At 40.8% G+C, this 24633-nt stretch overlaps 1 protein-coding gene across 4 annotated transcripts in view; it reads right to left on the bottom strand.

The window, feature by feature from the left end:
- The window catches only part of LOC125452029 (junctophilin-1-like), a 125584-nt gene that overhangs the window by 31839 nt on the left and 69112 nt on the right, over nt 1-24633 (bottom strand). For all 4 annotated transcript variants that reach the window (XM_059645859.1, XM_059645858.1, XM_048529916.2 and 1 more), the window contains exon 3: nt 20645-20763. In XM_059645859.1, coding sequence (XP_059501842.1) covers nt 20645-20763 — 119 coding nt within the window. The remainder of the gene's footprint in view (nt 1-20644; nt 20764-24633) is intronic.

Genomic DNA, 24633 nt, shown 5'->3' with positions numbered 1-24633 from the left:
TCAGATTGAGCAAGTGTGCAAAAAGAACTTGGCAGATGGAATATCATGTGGTGAAATGTGAGGTTATGCACTTTATTAGGATGAAGGGGGGCTGAATATTATCTTAAAGATGAAAGATTACAGAAAACTACAGAAGAGGGATTTGTCCCAGAATCACAGAAGCTAGCATCTAAGTTCGGCAGATAATCGGGAAAGCAAATGGAACGTTGGTCTTTATTTCAAAGGGGATGGAATATAAAAGGGAGGTTTTGCGAAAACTATACAAGGTGCTATTCAGGTCTCAGTGGACTTTTGTGAACAGTTTTAGCCCCCTTATCTAAAGAAAGATAAACTGGCAAGAGAGGGAGTCCAGAGAAGATTCACAAAGCTGACATCAGGTATGGACGGACAGTTTAAGGAGGAGAGTTTGAGTAGATTGGGCCCGTACATGTTGGAATTTAGAAGAATCAGATGCAACCTTATTGAAACATACAAGATTCTTCGGGGTCTTGACAGACTGGATGCGGGAAGACTGTTTTTCTCTGTGTGGGAGAATCGAGGACCAGAGGACATTACCGCAAACTAAGGGTCACAAATTTAAGATTGAGATGAGGAGGAATTTTGTCTCCCAGACAGTAGTCAATGTATGGAATTCTTTACTATAGGGAGCTATTGAGGCTGGGTCATTAAGTATATTCGAGGCAGAGATAGATTTTCCATCAGGGCTACGGAGCAGGAAAATGGCGTGAGGATTATCACATCAGCTATGATCTCATTGCATGGCAGAACAGCCTCAATGGGCTGAATGGTCTACTTCTGCTCCTTTTATGGTCTAACTGAAATGAAGCTCTCACTAAAAGTGTGGGCATAGAGTCTGAGTAAAAAAAACTCTCTTTTAGGGCTTAACACTGGCAGCAGAGATTGGTTGAGTCAAAATATAAAGTTTTAGAGTATGGTTACCATTCTGTTTTTTTTTGAAAATGAGCCCTCATGACCAGTGGAAGGTGAAGTTGCAATGTGGACCTGGACTACTTCTTCACCAAAGAGAAAACAAGAAATGGCCTGTGCATTTTCATTACCATACAGAGACAAGATAAGAAGTGAAGATCTTATTTGGAATTGAAGCCTGATGATTTGGACATGGATGAAGAGGACATGGATGGGGAGATTTTTAACTAACTTCGATGAGCATTATCGAAATGTTGATCCATTGATTCCTTATAAGGCATGGTCAGATTTTTCCAAATTAGGAAGATGAGGAGTGTACAGTGGAAGAATGCATATTGAAATTCAGTGGGTTGTTTGCAAGAACTTTCATTTGGAAATTCCCCACTCTGTGCTGGCGTTTAAATTATTGGATGGTGTCAAAGTATCAAATGTGGACACACTTCTAGTTTAGATTGAAGTTAATTTTGTCGTTAAACAGAAGTTACCAGATTAACTAATGGAGGCACTAAAAAAAATTCTAGGAAAACTTGCATTTCCAGCAGTAACTACAGTACAAAGCGAGATTGCCTAGATACAGGTCACAGGAGAAAGTACTAAAGGAGAACTGTAATTAAGAGTAAATAAGGACAGAAAAGTCATTAATAATTTTGAGAAGTGAAGAGCATTTGGGATTTACAATTCGCAAATGAACCCCAGAATTGCTCAGGGTGCTTCAGGTGCAATTCAAAGTACCATTGACGTAGACTGTCCCGAACAGCATATAAAGGCTTGAATTTTACAATATTATGGCTGTGTCAATTTTGTTGAATGTCACAGAGGGTTTCTCTCCATGAGAGTGAATGGACTTTCTCACAGTATCATCCCAAATCAGCCTCACTAACTTCCTACTATGTCCCTATCGCGTACCTCTTGTCTGATATTAGCCTGATTCTGACACTCGCTGTGGTTGAACTTGGCAAACACCAGGTAAACCAGACTAGACTGGCACAAGTGTCGTCTATAAACCCCAGCTGAACACCTGGCCAAACACTGGCATTGTGCAGTTTTCCCTCACCAGCAATGTAACAGCACAGAGCAGTCTCAAACACAGTCTGCTCACAGCATATGGCTGACATAGCAGTTATTTCCCAGCACATTATACTCCATTTCCAAGCACAATGCACTTCACTTCCTGGAACAATGCACTCTAATCCCCGCATGCTATACCTCACTTCCCGGCACATCATTCTCCATTTCCAAGCATGCTGCACTCCACTTTCTGGCACCCTGCACACCAATTCCCGGCACAGTGTACTCCTCTTCCTTGCCAAAGTCACTGCACAATCTCCGGGTCACATAGTTTGCCTGTTCTTAGCCACAGTCTACCACACTCTCCAAGTCACCTCTAATGGTGTTACCAATGCCCACTGCAGAGCAGCGTCTTTTCATCGTCCAGTGGAGCACCATTACAGACGGGCAGGCATTCAGACTATTTCAAAGAGGAGCTTTTATTTGGAGTTTTCAAAAGTTACTAGAAGCTGCAGTTTTCCCCCACACTGCACATGAAAGCTGGCATGATGGCGAACAATTATTTATATTCCATGACTGTCCTCTGCACCCAGCTCTACTGGAACCCGAATGTCAATCAGGTTCTCTTTGGCTTGTAGCACCGGCAGCAACTGGGCTCTGTCAGGGACTAGGAAAGCTTAGTCCTCCCCATTGGAAGGCTCTTCTCATCCACCCATCAATCAAATCATCTCGTCGTCTGCTCCAATTTTAAAAAAATCTCAATCATGTCCCCTCTCAATTTCCTGTTCTCGAAGATAAACAACCCTTATCTATCTAAACACTCTTATAACTGAAATTCTCCAGCTCAGGCAGTAAACTCATAAATCTCTTGTGCACCAGTTACATCCCTCCTATAACAGGTATTCCAGAACTTCACACAATCCCCTAGCTGTGACGCAACTACTGTTTTAGACGGTTCCAGCATAACCTCCCTGCTCTTAAACCACTTTATCCACTTGCCCTGATACCTTAAAGGGGTTAGTGTACACGTACACCAAAGTCCCTCTGATCCTTGCTGCTTCCCAGGGTTCTAACATTCATCACGTATTCCCTTGCCTTGTTTGTCCTGTCCAAATGCATCACCTCACACTTACTTGGATTATATATAATTTGCTTGTGATCAGTCCATTTATATCCTCTTGTTGTCTAAGGCTATCCTCTGCACTGTTGACCACCCCACCAGTTTTTGTCTCATCCTTGAACTTACTGATCAACGCCCCTATATTCAAGTCTAAGGCATTTATATGAATCTCAAACCGCATGGGCCACAACACTGACTCTTCTGGAACTCCATTAGGCAAAGGCTTCCTCAATCATCTCCCTCTGCTTCCTGCCACTCAGCCAATTGTGCATCTAATTTGCCAAATTTCCTTGGATCCCATTATAAAAAGCCTTTCCGAAGTCCAAGCTGAGTATAGCTCTTCGATAACTTCAATCAAGTTGGTCAGACATGACGTCCCTTTACAAAACCATGCTGACAGTTCTTGGTTAACTCCTGCCTCTCCAAGTGCAGATTAATTCTGTCTGACTGAATTACATCCAGTAGTTTCCCCCACCACTGAGCTTAGATTGACTGGCCTTCATTTTCCTGGTTATCCCTTGCTCCCTTCTTGAATAATAAGTTCTCAGTATTGATCTGACAGATTTCAGTATTGCGCATGTAACTGCTCAATTCTGAAGAAGCCAAGTCATTAATTAATTGTTTATTCACCAGAAATTAGGGGAAGTATTCTAACCACCAGGTATTTGTATTTTTAGTTACGTTTGTGAACATATGCTTCCAGCTAACAAAGTTGTGAACTTAATTCCAGCTGACTGGGCTGTTCACCAGGGTTCACAACTTGTTGCTAAATCCAAAACCAATTCCAGACTACTGCCTGTTCTGAGGAAGGGCCACTGGACCCAAAACGTTAACCCTAATTTCTCTCCAAAGATGCTGCTGAGCTTTTCCAGCAATTTCTGTATTTGTTTCTGATCTCCAGAATTCACAGCATTTTTGTCTTTTACTTCGTATCCAGACCATGCCAACCCACCAGAACAATTCTGAGAACTCATTACCAAAAGTCAAATCAACATCATGAAGCATAAATTCTACACCTCCTCAGACAGGCTCTGAAAATTTGTCTGCTTTCTCAGGTTTACATGTTGGCTGTAAATTACAGCCGGTTATCAAAACTGAAATATGTTATTTCCTGACATTTTATGATGAACACAAATGTGTGACTTGAGGTTTCTGATGGCATCCACACTTCGCCATCACAATGGTTGCAAGTAGAAGTCTGTCTCTGCAGAATTTTGCCTCTGAAGTAGAAATTGCCACTCAATGGCCTGTATTAGATTGCACTGAAAATGGTTTACTATTTGTTTTCAGTGGCACTGTATCAAGCTTGAAAGAGAAAGAATGTACAGCTGCTGCAGATTCTCACCAAGCTGAAGTTTATCAGTAGCATCCTTTCAGATGGGTTCCAACTCTATGGGATTTCAGCTATGTCTCCGCTAGCCGTCATTGAAGACCTGTACTCGCCTAATATAGTTCATATTAATGTCGCTTCTTCATCTGTATGAAGTTTCATCAGCTGTAACAGGAACTATGTAAATTGACAGCAAGTAAAGGTCATCCTTTCAAAGGTAAAATTATTTAGGGTAATCCCTTGCCATTTTAATATCAGCTGCCATTTCTTCTTCAGAATTTGTAATACGTTGTTTCCCTTGGAATTCAAACTGGACCCATTACAGATCGTTTACTTACAGGTTGTAGTTTTCCACATTGTACAAATCTGTTCCATTTAACTCGTGTGGTTAATACCATTGATAATAAAAACTTGGATCATTTTATATCAGCATTTGGAAATGAAAGATGACAAATGTTAGGGATTGGAAATGCTTTTTATTTTTGATTCAAAAAGATTCACATCAGCTGTAAAGCGACCAAAATGCACCCCCTTCTTTCATCCCCTACAGTTAACGAAACTGCAATGCATTACTTCTTGGTTTTTCACATTGCACTGAATCCGTGCAATATTATAAAATAAGTTTTTACTAATACACAGCCATGTAGTGTCTTGGGGCATTATTGTTCCCAAAGCCCCTTGCTACTTTCAGGATAAAACTAGTCTTGAGTAGTAGCACAAAATGGTGACAGCAAATTCACAGGCATTTTATAGCCTGTCCATTTTTCAAATTCCATTTGAGTGAATGGACGAGAGAATTGGATGGCATGGAATACCAAATTTTGAATTATGCAACTGCCCAAGACTGATTTCACTCCCGGAATGTCCCATCTCAGCTTAGCTTTGATGCCATAGGGAAATTCTGAGCTGGGGCGGTGGGGTCAGGGGACAGTATAAACAGCTGAGAGGAGTCGCTGTAAGAAGTGAAAGGAGAATAATGAGGTGCTATTTTTGTTTAAGCCACCAGCCTTCTCGAATCTTGACGCACACGTATCAAAATGGCTGAAAATTTAACAAATATTTTGTAACATAAAGGGAAAGGAGTCCTTAAATAGTTTTTAAAAATATTACATGGTATACTATTATTTTGTTGGCAAGCAATGCTCGGATGATTTTGCTTATATAAAGAGAAAATCCTAAATCAATAGATGTTTCCATATAATTTTAATTTAATTCACTTTCTTAGTTTGTAAACATTAGTTTTTCCCACCTTCTTCATTTATAACAAACACAATGTGTTCTGTGGCACTAAACAATTAACAATGAAGATCAATGACTAAATGAATAAAAGAAGTAATGGTACAGGGATACATTACATTTGTTATAGAGAAGGGTTTGAACCCCTCTGATAATTAAAATTGAAACACAGGCCCCTAAACTGTTACGGAGGGAGGAACGATCCCCTTCTAATAATTAAACCCATAACACCTACAGAAGCTCACCTTGCCTAATCTGTTAAAAAGTGTTGGATGCTTAAATTACCCATGGCCTCTTTAAATAGTTTGGTAGTAAAACTGGACCCTTGGTCTAACTGAATCTCCCTGGGTAGTCCATAATCAGTAAAGAAAACAAGCAACTCCTCCACATTATATTTTGCCTTAACATTTCATAATTGATTTACCTCCGGAAATCTGGTAAACATATCTGTTATGGTTAACATATACTGGTTCCCACTTTTGGTTTTAGGGAGGGCACCTATATAATCAATTAAAACCTGTCTAAGAAGTTCCTCAAATGCAGGAATTGGCATCAAAGAAGCTAGTTTTATCATTGCCTGTGGCTTTCCGACTGTCTGACATGTATGACACTTACAACAAAATTCGACCACATCTTTATGTAATCCAGGCCAATAAAAATGCTTCTGTATCTTAGCCTGAATCGTCCTCACAGCTGAATGACAACCTACAGGTAACGCATGTGCTACCCGCAATATGTCTTGCCTCTACACTACCAGCAACACAATCTAGTGAACTTCCACACATTTCTCCTCTGTACTAACCTGCTGAGGTCTTCATTTTCATGTTCAGCTTCTGTATTTAAGATAATAACACGCAGGAATACATTCAGATTTCTTTTCCAATAGGCTTTATGCTATAAATCTTTTTATTGTTTCATCATTTTGTTGTAACTCCATTAATCTTTCAGAACTAAACATCTCTACCTGTACAGGTTTTTCCTTCACCATTTCATCAAACAGGGTCCCAGCTAACTGGACCTCAACTCCTTCGTCTCTCTTTTTGGTTTGTCCTTCTTGCTGTAACTTATGGCTGTGGGATCTTGTTACCACACAGTCCAGAAAAATTTCAAGGTATATTTCTTTTCACGCCTCACTTCGGCTTCAACACTACAATGGGCATCTCTCCCACCTTTGATCCTGCTGGGTCATTTCCAAGAACAAACGGCATTCTGGAATAGACACTCTTTCAATCACTCCCACTGTCATTTCCCTAGTCTTGATTGGACTTCCAACCTGATCTTAAATTGGGGAACACTAAATTTCTCTCTATTTATTCCTACAAAAAAACAGATTTGTTGTAACCAAACAATCTCTTTGGTTACATTTCAGAAGGAATGCAAATACTTGATGCAAATACAAATGAGGAGACACTTCTTCAGCCTGAGAGTGGTGGGCCTGTGGAATTCATTGCCACAGAGCGCAGTGGAGGCCGGGGCGTTAAATGTCTTCAAAGCAGAGATTGATAAATTCTTGATCTCACAAGGAATCAAGGACAACAGGGAGAGTGCAGGGAAGTGGAGTTGAAATGCCCATCAGCCATGATTAAATGGCGGAGTGGGCCCGATGGGCCGAATGGCCTTACTTCCACTCCTATGTCTTATGGTATTATGGTCCTAGTTCATCTCTTACTACTAGAGGCTGATTAGCATTTGGAACAAATGGGATAAAAGTTTATGGAGAGAAAGCAGAATCAGTCTATTGAGTTGGATGATCAGTCATGATTATGAAAAATTGCTGCGCTGGCTCGAAGGGCTGGATGGCTTTCTCTTGCTCCTATCTTTTATGTTTCTATATTAGCTCCCCTGCCTCTCAATATTTTATCTTCTTAACTTTCTCCCTCTGTTCCACCCGAGTAAATCTTACCCACACAGGTGAAGTCTTTGAAAAGACCAGGTGCTATCTTACTATCATGGTTAGGCTGTTCGCTCTCCTGCGGCTCCTGGACTTTTCTTGGGATTTTCTTCACTACCTCATCTAATCCCAATGGTTTAGCCTCTTTTATCACATCTTTTCCTCCAGTGCCTTTCTTAAACTACCAGCACTGTGACTTTATGTGTCCCACTCCAGTACAGTGAAAACATCTGAGGCCTTTCACCTCCTCTTCACCCTCTTGGGTTTCTTTTTTCACTTGTGGTAAACTGTTCCCAGTGTGGTCTACTCTTTGTTTTCCATTGAAGATTCTCCCTTCTTAATTTCTATTCCTCATGGACTGAAATTGCTGTTGGAAGCTAAACATTGATTTACGCACTAATGCATCTTCATCTGCAATCTCTGCAGCTTATCTCGCTGTTGAACTTTCTGTTCCTCAACATGTGTTCTCATCATTTCTGTAAGTGAGCTTTTACGCTTCTCCACCAGAATAATCTCTCTAAGATCCCCATATGTCTCTTCTACCTTTAGTGCTCTCACCGATCTATCGAAGTTGCTACATTTAATTCTTTCGAGCTCGACGTAAGTCTGACCTGGCTCCTTCTTTATGTTTCTAAACTGTTATCTATATTTTTCTGGTACCAATTTATAGACACTCAAAATAGCCTGTTTTACTTCTTCATATACTTTTGACACCTCATCTGACAGGCTGCAAACACCTCACCAGCTCTGCCTACCAACTTGGTCTGAATTAACATTACCCACACAGCCACTGCCCAGTTCATCTGGATAGCCAATTTCTCAAAGGAAAAGAAACAGGATTTTACATCTTTTTCAATGAAGTTTTGTAGTGTTTTGACATATTTGTATGTATTCCTATCAGGTCTTTGGCTACGATGGGTTTGCTTATCATCACTCTCCTCCTCACTCAGACTATCTTCTGCCTTCATCTCCGACCTCTTAAGTCACCTTAATTTGCAACTTCTGAAGTTCAAACACTCTCTTTTTCTTCTCTCTCTGCTTGTAACAGTTATTCAAACAGTTTCAGTAACCATTCTTTCTCTTCTGCCCTAGCTCTTCTTTTATCTTCTAACTCCAAACATCTAACTTTCAATTGATTTTTTTCTAACTCCACTGCACTCAACTGTTTCTCTAGTATACCTACATGCTTGACTAACTCCTTTACAATTTCAGCTTTCCTCTTGTCTCTATTTAAACCCAAATCTAACCTGCTTTCTAAGTCTAAAAGTACATCCTTCCTCTGTCTTTCTGAACTTTCTTGGCGAACTTGGGAAGCATCCTCAAACCCCACAACCTCTTTAGCAATGTTAAGAACAGCAGAAGAAAGGCGCATAGACTTTGAGATACTAAGTTTTAATTTCTTTTCTTATTACAAAGGTTTATATAAGTAGGACTTGTGTTTGTAGGAACAGAATACCTGTAGAATTTAAGATAACACGGTGTGAAGCTGGATGAACACAGCCACAAGTGCCAACCACAAGTAATTTAAATTTAGCAGATTTTCCACTTATCATTTAAGTTTTATTTAAAGATCTAGAACACTAATCCCCAGGTCTGTTTAAATCTACTGGGAACTTTCACACCCCAAATCTGTCCAAATCCATTCAGATTCCATACACAAACCAGCCAAATCCCTGCCCTGAGATCCCAATCTGTCACCAGAAGGGTTTGAACTCCTGATAGTTAAAATTGAAACACAAACCCATAAACTGTTACGGAGGGAGGAGTGGTCCCCTTCTAATAATTAAACCCATAACACCCAGAGAAGCTTGCCTTACCTTGCCTAATGTGTTAAAAAGGGGTGGTTAAATGAAAGAAAATCCCTGATATTCACTTTATGAACAAGTAATAATATTTTTTACTTAAACCACTATTAACACACCAAACAGTTCCCCTTCTTAATTATTAACTATTCCCTAAGTGAATTAAATTCTATAGGTATAGTAGGAACTGCTGATGCTGGAGAATCTGAGATAATATGGTGTGAAGCTGGATTTCTGAAGAAGGGTCCTGACCTGAATCATCAAGCTTTCCTGCTCCTCTGATAATGCTTGGCCTGCTGTGTTCATCCAGCTTCATACCATGTTATCTTAAATTTTACAGGTTTTCTGCTCCAGTAAACACAAGTCCTACTTATATAAACCTTTGTATTAAGAAAAGAAATTAAAACTTAGTTTCTCAAAGTCTTTGCGCCTTTCTGCTGTTCTTAAGTCATAAATGCCTTTCTTCCACTGATCCAGCTGTCAGGGATGTTTTCCCTGTGAAGTTTTCTGTGAGGACTCTTAGCTAGAAGTGTTGTGGTACCTTTTATGGATACATGGTGCTTTCCTAATGAGCTTAGCAATTTCTTGTGAGAGCTAGATGCTTATTTCTCAATGGTGGTTCACCCCGACTTTCAAAACCCCTCTCCTTATATACCTTGGATGACATATCAGTTTTCTTACTATAGAAATTGTCCAACGTTCTCAAACCCATCAGATATAAATTTAATTGGCTTTCAATCGCTAAGTGTTTGTTTTAAATTAATTGGCTGATTCCAGCAAGTTGCCAAAACATCAAATCAAGCCTAATGTTTCCAATCACACACCTAATTGATACATGTTTCAATTTCAGAACTCGCTGTACATCTTCAGTTACTCACAGACATATTCTTGTTTTCTACGTAAATCTCTAAGATTAGAAAAGCATTTTACTTATTAAAGAAACTATACAGTCTTTCCCCCTATGATTTTTACAATCGGAATCTAGCCTCCTGCCTTCCATTCACAAGTACTCTAGACAACTTTATAACAGTTCACAAAGAAAAAATGCATTTGATATGCAGTAAATTTCCAAAATATAAGAGTTTACCAGTTGTTTAGAAGTGAGATTATTAGTAGACTAAAAAAACTTGCATTTTAAGTACCTTTCATAAATTTGGATTGTTCCAAATTGCTTTATCATTAACATAACTACTGACAATTGAAATATACTTTGACAAGTGGTCACTGTTGTCACGTAAGAAATGCATGAACCAATTTGCACTCAGCAAGCTCCCTCATAAAGTTATGTCACAACAACAAGATAAATTGTTTTCGTGATGACATCTGAAGGATAAACAGGCACCCAAAGACCAGTGAAAAATGTTCTGTTTTTCTTTTTAGAAGTATCATGTAATTTTTTGCAGACAATGCTTCAGATTAATATGTCAACAAAGATGGCATCTCCAAAAAATGCTGCATACCCTCAGTACTGCACTGGAATGCCAGTCCAGATTTTACACCCAAGTTTATCAACTGTGGCTCACTCATTCTGACTCAGGTAAGCAACCTACCAGCGAGACAAGGCTGACACCAAAACCAAAAAAAAATCAGGAAAGTTAAATCCTTGGACTTTAACAGTGAAAGTGCCCAACTATTTGGAGCTGTGGTATTATTACAAACTAAAACAGATTCAGTGATAGTATGACCATATGTTTATTGGGTTTTAGGATGCCCCAGAAGGTTAACCCCTGTATGGTGAGCACTGAGTTCTAATTTTTGACTTACTAGCCATTAGTGCTAATGTCTCACTAACTACATACTAGTAAGTCTAAGTCACATGCTTGGGGCATTGCCTACGCTGAGCCTAATTTAAGCACCCAAGGGTGAATGGCCAACATTTGACTGAATTCTAGATCTCTGAAACTATAAAAATAGTCCTGTTGTTGAGCTGACAGATAAGAATTTAATTGTTTTGGCCAGTCCAAGACAGAGGACAGGAAAAGTTGTAGCTGTAAGAACAGTCTAGGCCGGAAACGTCAGCTTTCCTGCTCCTAAGATGCTGCTTGGCCTGCTGTGTGCATCCAGCTCCACACCTTGCTATCTTGGGTTATGCAGCATCTGCAGTTCCTATTATCTCGACTGTAAGACATACTCCTTTTTTTGAGGTATTTTCAGTGTTGGAGCTGATTTCCTTGAATTCTCGGAGCAGTAATTACTGTTTTATAAGCTGCTGCATTGTTTTGGAACTTAGGGAAAAAAAAGATCAAAGCAGTGGCACTTTAGAAAAGGAGGAAGGGATTCAAAGACAGCGACCACATAGTGAGAGGTGAGTCAAAGGAGAAAGAAACCTGCACTGCTGTCTGACCCAGCAGTGAACCTTCACAGATACTTCCTCTGCTGTTTGATTTCAAGTACCTTTGGGCATCAGAATTCATCGAAGAAAAATAAACAAACAGCAAAATTCAGAGGTGACTTTGGAGAAAGCTGTGTGGGGAGATCACAGCAGGGGAGCAGTTAAGTGGCTTGATTCAGAGGGTAGTGTGTGGATGGAATGAGCTGCCAGACGAAGTGGTGGAGGCTGGTACAATTACAACATTTAAAAGGCATCTAAATGGATATATGAATAGGAAAGGTTTAGAAGGATATGGGCCAAATGCTGGCGAATGGGACTAGATTTATGTAGGATATCTGGTTGGCATGGATGAGTTGGACCGTATGGCCTGTTTCCGTGCTGTATATCTCTATGACTCTATCCTAAAACTAAAGATGGTCGATATCATGAGACAGGCAGACTGATTTCATCCTGATTTCATTTCAGTGTCCTAACGTGAAATAAAATAGGATTTCACAGTGTGTTTTCTGTACAACTTGAATAAGAAAAATAGATGTTTGAAGAAAAGCCATACAATCTGGTGCAGTTGGTATGCATGTAGCAACTTTCAGTCTTTCACCATCTCAAAAGATCTTACAATGTTTATGCAATTTCCTGACTTGGCTGTTGAATTCCATTTGTCACTGTATAACTAGTATCGCCCTTGCAAACACAGATATCAATCAAAATCACTTGAAGTCATCATTCTGAGTGCTTTATCCCCTATTTTCCTGCCATAATGAATTAAGTATGACACAGGATGCATTTTATTTGTTGCTGATCTTGCAAAGCATGACTGCTCAATTATAAAATTAGCTGGCCTCCTGCAGTTTACAACACTTATTGGTTTGCAGGGCTCTTAGACAGATGACACCACTGACATTTGTATCCCATAAGGTTTAGCTAACTGAGTAAACTGACTGACTATGAAACCAAATATGTTCAAGCCTTCAATTTATGCAGATTTTGAAAAGTTACCTTTGTAATGATATCCATATAAAACACAGCTGTGTGGTTCCAGTCTGTCTCGATTCTTAGCTTTACTTTATTATTTCATGGGATCTGGTTTGTTGCCTCTGCCTAACTGCCCTTGAACTGGTCGACATGCTAGGCCACCTCAGAGGTCAATTAAGAGTCAACTTTGCTCTGGGTCTGGAGTCACATGTAGGCCACACCAGGTATGGATGGCTGATCCCAAAAGGCACGAGTGAACTCAGTGCAATCTATTAATTGAACTTAAATGCCACAGGGTCATGTGGTGGGATTTGAACCCATAGCTCCAGATAATTTGTCTGGGCTTCCAGGTAACTTCTGGATTACCGCCATCTCATTAAAACATTACTCAAATTATGACTCTGGGATTACCAACTGAGCTAACCAGGCTCTCTGGCTCTGGCTACAAGTTAAAATTAGTTGGTATTGAATCAATCTACAAGGGATTGATGATGATGTTGGCTCGATCTAACTGCAAGGACCACAATTGTTTTTGCGACATTCTGTCCTAGGTTCAGGAATTTCTGAAACTAATTAGAAACAGGGCAGTCTACAATGATGTCTAAATGTTATGAAATGGTGAAAAAAATAGAATGGTTAGCGTTAAAGAAACTGGACGGCAGCATTAAAGTGGCATCTGGGAGTATTTGCTTGATATATTAACCCTAAATAGTTCTCAGTGCTTCAGCATTTCTGTCAGGTTATCCAGCACTTATTTGACCTAGTATAGTTTGGATGTGATTGCCAACCAAAGATTCTGAACATTTGTAACTGAAGACAGCTCAGTAATCTTATACAGCGGGAAAGACTGAGTCTAAAGTTACTGAGGTGGTGCTGAAAGTAACACACTATCTTTTTACAGCTGGGATACAGTCTGGCATTCTCTCGTTTATCTCATCACTCAGGCCCTACTGAATTTAGGTAGCTGCTCATCCCGGTTTTCAGCAAAGCCATAATCTGCCTCACATGAAATGTTTTCTTATCCAAGACTCCCTGTGCAGGCCATGCACAAAGCCAGCCCCTTTAGGTTATGGCAAATACTGACCATGTAAAGAATTAATAATGGCTGCATATTTCAGCAAGTCTGCATGCGATAAAAGTGGGTTTTTTTTCTTGTCTCCATTCCAAGAATTATTTTGTAACAACTGTGAAACATTCCAATTACTTTGTCGCTAAGGAATGAGCATCCTTGGTGGTAATTAAGTTGTTATAAAATCTAAGTAATGCTCATATTACCACATTGTTATGGTGTGAGCAAGAAAATAAGAGGAAAAAGTGCAGAGGAAAATACAAATTTTACTGCATGAGCTACAGCCCTGAAGCCCAAGCTGGTCATAGTTTATGGTATAAAGGGTCTTATACAAGTAATGGACTGCCCCAGATAGCTAAATACTCAGAGAAATCTCTACAAGATCACTGACATTAAATTCAAATACCTTTTCTCATAAAAGCAAATAAAAGTGATACTGGAATGATAAACTAGTCTAATGTTTTGGATAATAAAATGTGAGGCTGGATGAGCACAGCAGGCCAAGCAGCATCCCAGGAGCACAAAAGCTGACGTTTCGGGCCTAGACTCTCCTAGGCCCGAAACGTCAGCTTTTGTGCTCCTGAGATGCTGCTTGGCCTGCTGTGCTCATCCAGCCTCACATTTTATTATCTTGGAATTCTCCAGCATCTGCAGTTCCCATTATCTCTAATGTTTTGGATATCCAGCACAAAGTATTAACTACCACAGAGATAGTGGGAACTGCCAATGCTGGAGAATCTGAGGCATTTCTGAAGAAGGGTCTAGACTCGAAATGTCAGCTTTCCTGCTCCTATGATGCTGCTTGGCCTGCTGTGTCCATCCAGCTCTACACCTTGTTAACTACCACAGAAACTTATTTGCACAAATCACTTTTCCTGGTCCACTTGGACTCCCCTGAAAAAAATAGTGTAATTCTGTTGTAGTTTATTGTAAATTCAACAAATAGCGGTTGAGTTTGGATCCAGCTGGTAAATGGGTGTAAGTTATACATAAAAGCCACGTTAGTTTCAGTCATACATTCCCGCAATTGTGCCCTCATCCTTCTCACAACACCAATAGTTCTACCAGGTCCTCACTTTCCACCCACCAGCATCCACATCCAAAGGATCAAAAGTCACTGTTACTACCAAATCCAGCAGGATGTCACCACCAGACACATATGCCTCTCCCTTGTCAGCATTCTGCAGGGACTGTTCCCTCTGGCCCACTCCTCTCCTTTTCTCAACACCTCTCCACACTCCCACAACACCTTCCCTTGCAATCGCTGAGGGTTCATTATTTTCCCCGTTTACTTCCTCCCTCCTCATCAAGGGCCCAGACGCACCTTCCAGATGAAGCAGCAATATACCTGCACTTCACTCAATCTAGTCGATTGTAGTTGTTGCATAGAGTGTGGTGTCCTCTACACTGGAGGTAAGAAACAGTGACTGCTTTATGGAACACCTGTATTCACTTGTAAAAATGACCCTGAGCTTCCAGTTGCCTGCCACTTCAACACACCACCCTGTTCCCTAGTCAACATTTCTGACACAGGCTTGCTGCAGTGTTCTAGTGAAGCTCAGCACAAGCTGGAAAAACAACATCTTAGCCTCTGCTTGGGGACCCTGCAGCCTTCAGGACTAAATATCGGGTTCAATGATTTTAGAGCCTGAACACTTCCGTCTGTGACCTTTACCCACTCTCACACCCCGCACCCACACCGCAGGCCGTGTCATGACATGGGCTGCTTTCAGCACAGCTAACCCATTATCACCTACTCATTTTTCCACCACCAACTTTTCTTCTTCCTTAGCTTACCTTCCCTTTGACTGTTTTTCTTTGTTTCTCCCTCCCTCTGTGCGCCTCATCTCTGCTATCTGCTCACTTCTTTTCCCCCTCAGCCCCTGTCATCAGCGTAAATACCACCTTTTCTTAGCTATTATCAGTTCTGAAGAAGGATTTAAAATGTTAACTCTGCTTTCTCTCCACACATGCTGCCAGCCTGGTGAGTTTCTCCAAACATTTCTGTTTTTGTCTTTGTTTATAAAATCTTTGTTGCTGAATTTTCTGCACAGACTTATTTTGTACGTTTCCAAATGCAAAACCAGTGCAATCCAGCAGTGGTTTAAAAAGGTGACTGTTAAAAACTGCATCAAAACTAGTTCTTGATAACTTAAGATTGGTGATCTGATTGCAGCCTGATTAACACAGCAAAAATAATTTTATCACAAATAATATATATATAAAATTGATCAATGTTTCAAGTTCATTATGTGCAAATAGCCAAATTTTAAATAAGTGTAAAGGGCAACATAACTACATCAATCTTTTGTTGGTTATTACTTTATTTCTTTCATTAATTAATTAGGCAATAAATTAATTCACAGGGTCAGAAGTCACATTACACCAGGTTATAGTCCAACAGGTTTATTTGAAATCACAAGCTTTCAAAACGCTGCTCCTTCATCAGATGAGGATGAATAAGCCTGTTGGACTATAACCTTGGGTGACTTCTGATCTTGCCCATCCCAGTTTAACACCGGCACCTCCACATCATTCATTCACAAGGTGTAGGTCTGCTGGCTAGCTCAGCTTTTACTGCCAATCCTTAAATGCCCACAGGACAGTTAAGAGTCAACATGTAGGCCAGACCAGGTGAGGACGGCAGCTTCCTCCCCTAAAGGACATTAGCGACACAGATGGGTTTTCTCAATGATTGACAACAGTTCATGGTTCCCATTAGACTCTTAATTCCAGATTTTATTTGAAATAATTGAATTAGACTCAAACCCAGATCTCCAAAATAGTATCTGTCTGTCTGGATTATCAGCCCAGTGGTAATACCATTAAGCCATCACCTCCCCAATATTCAATGTCTCAGTAAACTGAAAAAGCAATCATTTAAAATGTATTTTATTTTGTGCCCTGTATCAAAATTAAATGCCATTGTAATAGACGCTTTGAAGGTGCACAAACAGGCACAGTTGGTGAAACCTGTCATGTTGATTACTTTGGTATGGGGCCTACTGAATTTGTTGGTTACAATAGCTCTCACCCGTGATGTTTTTCCGAAAGAAATGACAACAAAGATTGCAGAAATCACTTTACATTCTAAATTCTATAATCTTTGTGCTAACTTGGCTATTACTTTGGGTGAATTGTATTGGGAATAAAAAGTAAACTGGTGGTGGAAATTCTTTCTAATCTTGTGCTCTCAATTTTGTTTTAAAAATCCTTACAGTGTGAAAGCAGGCCATTTGGCCCATCTAGTCCACACTGACCCGCCGAGCAGTATCCCACCCAGACCTACCCTGTGACCCTGCATTTTCCATAGCTTGCATATCCCAGGACACTATTGGCAATTTAATATGGCCAATCCATCTAACCTATGCATCTCCCTATGTGGGAGGAAACTGGAGCACCCAGAGGAAACCCACGCAGACAGACAGAAAACATGCAAACTCCACACAGGCAGTTGCCCAAGGGTGGAATTGAATCTGGCTCCCTGGTCCTGTGAGGCAGCAGTGCTAATCAGTTAGCCACCATGCCACCACTTTTCTCCACACAATGCTTACTATTGTACATCTGTAAATCTGATTAGGATGTTTCAGAATATCCTTGAAGTTCATTTGGCCAGAGATGGTAGTGGGGACAAGGATAACCACCACCAATAATTCATAACCTGATTATCCAGTTGGATTGGCCTCAAATGAACAGCAAATTGTTGCACAATCCTTCCTTTTTTACTTCCTATTTCCATCAATTTACATTCTTTCATGTCCATGTCCTCCTCCTGCCTGGCAGGTAGGTTGAACTGAGTCAGTGTTGCTGTTCCTTTAAAATTACGTTGTGTTTGGAAAACAGGAGATGTAGTTCTGATCAGATTGATTTTTTGAGTTTTCTATCTGTCCAAGGTGCAGAAGGTTCAGTTACAAGACCTTATCCTTTCCTTCCACATTCTTAGTGGGAAGCTGCTTTCACAGGGAACACAGAATGTGAAAATACGGGTATGCCAGCTTAGATTTATGGCCCAATATAATTAATACACTGTGCTGCATACTTTTCCATTAACTGAGAGAAATTGGTTTCTAAACATCATTACAAAATTGCTCATCTCTTCTAACACCACACAGCAAGCATCAAAAGACCGACTGAGTTTGAACTTGGTGCTTCGGAGGTTTGTAAAACAAATGTTTTGTTAACAGAGTTCTGACTCATGTTGATTTTGTATTTTTTTGACCTATGTTTCATTTAAAGCTGCTCTTAAAATCAATTATAATATTAAAAACCCAGACTCAGTTTTTCACAAATCTGCCATACTCACCTCAGACACATTTTACTTCTTCTGCATTTAACCTACTCTGCATTCTGCGTAGTAATATATAATTTCTATGGTATGGCATGAATACTATACCAAGTTTATCTTTGCTCACAGGTTTCAGAGAGCTTTATCCTATTCAGCTTTGTTGCCCGAAGTTCATATTATAATGTTAGTGAGCTGAGTGAGACTGTGATATGTCTCCTATCTATTTCATGATGGAAAATAAAAAAAAATTAGTGACATTTTGATAGCAAATTTATTTTACAGTAAAGTTAGTACGTGGTATATTAATCATTAGGTATGAAATTATTGCTTGCCTATCTAACGAAAAAAAATCACTGCAAGACAATTTATTTTGTTATAATTGCTAATGAGAGTCTACTAAGATATAAATAAATGCAAATCATTTGTGCTTTATTACTTATTTTTATTGTTTCACTATTAAGAATGATCAACAATACTTATTTCCTGTGAATTATAAAGTCATTCTCATTGTCAAATATACATTATCAATTTATGCAAACAGAATGGACATTAATTTATTACAGCAAGTGGCGGATAAAACCTGAAATTCGTGCCCTGTATTTTGCGGATTGTGGATACTCTGCAGCTTCTCCAATTGGAAATGGAACATCTGATCTTGAAGACCCATCCCCATTTCTGACTGATCTGGTTTTCATGAGTAGCGGGTAAGGATGGGATGTGATTCACTCATTATGGGAAACCTGAACTCAATATACTCCCATAAGATAACCATAGCAGAAGTACAGAGTCCTCAGAAAAGGCACTGAAAGAAATAATTTCAGGTAGAATTTTTGTGGCTCAGGAGGGTGGAGAAGGACTCTTCCAAGATTACAAGTTGCTGTGGATTTCATTTGCTCTTAATCACTTCTAATCCTGCCCATTCTAACGCTTGTCCTCTCCAACCAATCTCCTTCCTCAATCACGTTGTCAGGAATCATTTCCTTGGGTGTCCAGTGATATCCTGACCCTCTGTGACATTCTGCTTTTGACCACTGGTGAAGACGTCATTGCTAATGTATTCAAACAAGGTACAAGAGATCAAACCCACTGGGCGGCTTACCCTGATTGGCTGGGTGGAATGTCACTTGCTTTGACTGGTGCACCTGTGATTTCAGCCCCCAAGTTAAAGCAGACTCCCCTACTTGTTAGACTTCTAAACATAAATTCAGGGGGTATGGGCATCAATGGCAAGGTCAGAATGTATCGCCCATCCAAATCTTAAGACAATAGAGAGTTGCTTTCTTGCAATGCTGCAACCTAGGTGATGGAAATATTTCCCATGCTGATGAGGAAGGGAGTTCCAGGATTCTTGCCTCAGTGAGTGTGACACATTTCCAAGTTAGACAGAATGTGACTGAGAGGGGAGTTTGCAGTTGGCGGCATCCCCATGGGCTTGTTGCCATTCTCGTCTAGGTGACAACAGGTCAAATCATATCCCTCCAGTTTAAATCAATACCTTCGGTGGAGATATACCAAAAAAATACGCACTGGGGTACATGTTCTCTGATGAAAGACCCCACGAAGTTTCAGAAATTAAGATGTACATTTCCTGTTGCTGCATATAGTATTAGTAATTTTTATTTACATGTGGGATGGGGACATTGATGGCCATGCCAGCATTTATTATCTATGATGTTAGCACAAGATGATTTTGAATCCATATTGACAGTCTATAATATGGAGTAGTTTACCAGAGTGAGAGAAATTGGGCTCATTCTCCTCGGAGCAGAGAAGATTAAGCGGTGATCTTTTTCAGGAGTCGAAAATTACGAAGATTTTTGACAGGGTAAAGAAGGATATTCTGTTTCCACGATTGTCAGCAAGAGAGCTAGGAGTGAGAGACGATGAGAAACTTTACTCAGAATTGTTAGGATTTGGAATGGGCTGCTTGACAGAATGGTGAAGACAGATTCAAAATGAGGTTTTAAAACAGAGCTTGATATAGATTTGAAAGTGATTAATTCAGAGGGCTATGGAGATATGGTTGAAAAATGGGACTAGCTGCGTAGCTCTTTCTGGAGCCGGTATGGACACAGTGGGCTGAATGGCCTCCTGCTAAACTGTAAAATTCTACATTTCCATGTCCTGATAAGTACCAAAAGTCAGAGATTTTAATGTGGATAATTTCACACATCGGAGACAAGGTGACATGGGTAATTTCAATACAATTATAAAGCCACTGACCAGAAAATAAAACACTGTTCCTAATTTAAGCTAAAACTCTATCTGCGGCTTTAAAGGCTGTTATCCAATTTAAATGTTTAATTATAAACTGTAGGAATTGTTTTCATGATTCACTATATGAGAACCCAGACTACTGCTTTGTAATTTCTGCTATCAATATAGCAATTATCCAGATTTACTTGATACTTATGATTGTAATACTGAAAACATGAAAGGTTTTGAAAATTAAAGTCAGAAAAAAATCAGAAAGATAGGAAAAAGACGATGATATTTACGAGCATTATTTAAATCAATCCCACCGTAAAGTCATGTTCCACAGCACTGCGAGTTTGCATTACTTCGAAGGAAAGGTCTCTTAAATTCCAGTATCAAACTGCTATTTTTAAAAAGCATGGATTTAAATTTGCTTGCAAAATTATTTTTCTGGGTGTTTGGACATGGACATTTACCTGGCTGGCAGAAGGTTGGCGACAGTTCCCTGGCAACTCCCCTTGCGATGTCCGATTCCTGGCGTGCAGCTTGCGCGGCTCCATCTGCTGCATCAGCTTTGGCCCGTGCGTGTGCAGTTCTAGATTTAAAAAAAAGTAAACATCAGCAATACACTGCCGGGACTATTCTGTCTTATCCTGTACTATGGGAAAGCAGTGGTGTGGTAATGTCATTGGGCTAGTAATCCAGAGTCTTCATACTAATGTTCTAAGGATACGGCTTCAAATCCCACCAATTTGAATGATAAATTCCATAAAAATTCTGGATTCAAGGAAGCCTTAATGATGACCATCCTTACTTGGTCGGGTCTACACATGACTGCAGACCCACTGGGCAATTAGGGATGGACAATAAATGGCTGGTTAAGACAGCAACACCAGAACCAAATTCTAAAAAGTCATTGAGTTAATTAGTGACTTGTATAGAATTGTATAATTAAGTAGGATTCTCCCCATCTGAGTCCATGCATACCTTGAATAAAATGACTTGAATGACAATATATCAATGATAATATTTTTCATATTCACAGCAAGGGAGGGAAGATATTCCTCAGTGATTTTACCATTTAAAGAGCATTATTTTCATCTGCACACACTTTACATAGCTATCAAGTGCATAATCCATGAAATTGTGTATTTTCTCAAATAATTACAACTAAATGATCCCTCATGCCCTCTTGAATAAAGGTAAAAATAGATACTAGTTTCATAAGTATTGGTTTACGGACCAACAAAAGCATCACACAATTATCAATACAAAAAAAAGCAATGGGATGACAGTACTTAATTTAATCACTTTTCCTGGAAAACTAAATATTCAACAAAATATTGTTTTCAACCTATAACAAATTGTTTTCAACAAAAGTGATCCTTGATCATGCTCCAATGAAATGTTTAGAATGGTCATAATCTGACTTTTTTTAAGTAATGAAATAATGATGATATTGTGATAAAGGAATCTTGTCAAAACATAATAAATTTAACTTTAAAGGAAAGCTATTTCTAATGTTTCCCTTTGCTATTATCTTTAATTATCAAACAGGTTTCTGAAGGATCTGTCAGTTTCTTCGGTTCTCCTTGGAAAACTGATTGCCACTGTTTGCTTAATGAATAGAAGTCACTTTACAAACACAAACTCTTGCATTATGCTAACCATGCTGCCCTTGTTAACACAACTGATTAGCAGAGAGGAAAAAAAAGTCAGCTGACAGACCTGTGAGTGCTGCATGGATATTATACCCAGAGATAGTCGGAACTGCAGATGTTGGAGGAGGGAAGGGTCTAAGCCTGAAACGTCAGCCTTCCTGCTCCTCTGATGCTGCCTGGCCTGCTGCGTTCATCCAGCTCTACACCTTGTTATCTCAGACATTATACCCAGTTGTCCAAAAGGTCATACTCTCATAGGCATGAAACGGAGAAAAGCCAGTGCAGCACCTACACAGAAAGGCCATCATAACCCCACCGTACATTACTGAGCTTATTTATTCCATGGTTATTCAGACGACGTGAACTTCACCAGCTTGCCCATCCTTAGTGGTGGAGAATTGCTGTAATCCATTTGGTGTAGCTACCCCTACAAGATGTTAAGGGTTTAGTTCCGGGAGTTTGATCTGTGATAGTGAAGGAACAGTGATACATTTCCAAGTCAAGAGGTGAACGGCTTGGAGGGGACGTGTATGTGGTTGTGTACTGTATATCTGCTGCCATTGTCCTTTGAGATGATAGTTGTAGCTGGTTTAGACTGTGTTGTCTAAGGAACCTTGGTGAATTTTTGCAGTGTACTTTGTAGATGGTACTTACTGTTGCTACTGAGCATTGGTGATATAGGGAGTGAAAGTTGAGGATTTGCTGGCAATCAAGCAGGCTACTTTGTCCTAGATAGTGCCAAGCTTTCATTTGAGTTCACCATTGCCTGTTGTGTGGTGCGAATGTTACCTTCCATGAGATATAATCCAGTCTTATTTCATTTGGACATGGGCTGTTTTAGTGTGTGAGGAATTATGAACGATGCCAAACATTTCACAATCATCAGCAAGCATCTCCCTTCAGACCTCATGAGCAAGTGAATGTCACTGATGAAGCAATTGGAACAGGCTGCATCTCAGATATCTTCAGTTACGCTCTTTGCACTCTACGACTCTATGATTCACTCAAATATTTTGTGCTGATTTAGATGCTCAGAGTATCTCTGCCTTACTTTGCCACCACATTCAGAATTTGAAGGCTCACAGTAGTTCTGTCTTACCTTGCTGTTCAGCACAGATACAAAGCAAAGCAGCTTATCGTGGTTGTCAGCAGAGATCAGTCAAGGGGCTTGAACATGTTTCTGTTTGGCACTGGGCTGTCAGTGCACGCCTGCAACATGTGCCAACAGCTTACGTGCACACTGACTCAAACAAATAGCCATGTTCCACAGGCTAAGTGGAGTAGTCCTCAGACAAGTCAAAGAGGAATTGTTGTCAGTCTGGGGTGTTGCCACAGTCAGTCAAGGGCAGTATTCAATCTCAGTTCATGTTCTTAGACATGTCAGTCAGCAGATTGGAATGGTCAGGGTTAGGACTCCATATCACTGCAGTTATTGTCGTTAAACTGAAGACTTAATTGAGAGATAATGGGAACTGCAGATGCTGGAGATTCCAAGATAATAAAATGTGAGGCTGGATGAACACAGCAGGCCAAGCAGCATCTCAGGAGCACAAAAGCTGACGTTTCGGGCCTAGACCCTTCATCAGAGAGGGGGATGGGGGGAGGGAACTGGAATAAATAGGGAGAGAGGGGGAGGCGGACCGAAGATGGAGAGTAAAGAAGATAGGTGGAGAGGGTGTAGGTGGGGAGGTAGGGAGGGGATAGGTCAGTCCAGGGAAGACGGACAGGTCAAGGAGGTGGGATGAGGTTAGTAGGTAGCTGGGGGTGCGGCTTGGGGTGGGAGGAAGGGATGGGTGAGAGGAAGAACCGGTTAGGGAGGCAGAGACAGGTTGGACTGGTTTTGGGATGCAGTGGGTGGGGGGGAAGAGCTGGGCTGGTTGTGTGGTGCAGTGGGGGGAGGGGATGCACTGGGCTGGTTTAGGGATGCAGTAGGGGAAGGGGAGATTTTGAAACTGGTGAAGTCCACATTGATACCATATGGCTGCAGGGTTCCCAGGCGGAATACTCTCTCCGTGACTCCCTTGTTCGCTCCACACTGCCCTCCAACCCCACCACACCCGGCACCTTCCCCTGCAACCGCAGGAAATGCTACACTTGTCCCCACACCTCCTCCCTCACCCCCATCCCAGGCCCCAAGATGACATTCCACATTAAGCAGAGGTTCACCTGCACATCTGCCAATGTGGTATACTGCATCCACTGTACCCGGTGCGGCTTCCTCTACATTGGGGAAACCAAGCGGAGGCTTGGGGACCGCTTTGCAGAACACCTCCGCTCAGTTCGCAACAAACAACTGCACCTCCCAGTCGCAAACCATTTCCACTCCCCCTCCCATTCTCTTGATGACATGTCCATCATGGGCCTCCTGCACTGCCACAATGATGCCACCCGAAGGTTGCAGGAACAGCAACTCATATTCCGCCTGGGAACCCTGCAGCCATATGGTATCAATGTGGACTTCACCAGTTTCAAAATCTCCCCTTCCCCTACTGCATCCCTAAACCAGCCCAGTGCATCCCCTCCCCCCACTGCACCACACAACCAGCCCAGCTCTTCCCCCCCACCCACTGCATCCCAAAACCAGTCCAACCTGTCTCTGCCTCCCTAACCGGTTCTTCCTCTCACCCATCCCTTCCTCCCACCCCAAGCCGCACCCCCAGCTACCTACTAACCTCATCCCACCTCCTTGACCTGTCTGTCTTCCCTGGACTGACCTATCCCCTCCCTACCTCCCCACCTACACCCTCTCCACCTATCTTCTTTACTCTCCATCTTCGGTCTGCCTCCCCCTCTCTCCCTATTTA

The sequence above is a fragment of the Stegostoma tigrinum genome, chromosome 5 (genome assembly GCF_030684315.1).
Source record: "Stegostoma tigrinum isolate sSteTig4 chromosome 5, sSteTig4.hap1, whole genome shotgun sequence".
Lineage (NCBI taxonomy): Eukaryota > Metazoa > Chordata > Chondrichthyes > Orectolobiformes > Stegostomatidae > Stegostoma > Stegostoma tigrinum.
Note: the sequence above shows the minus strand (reverse complement) of the source record. Positions and strands in the feature narration are given on the sequence as shown.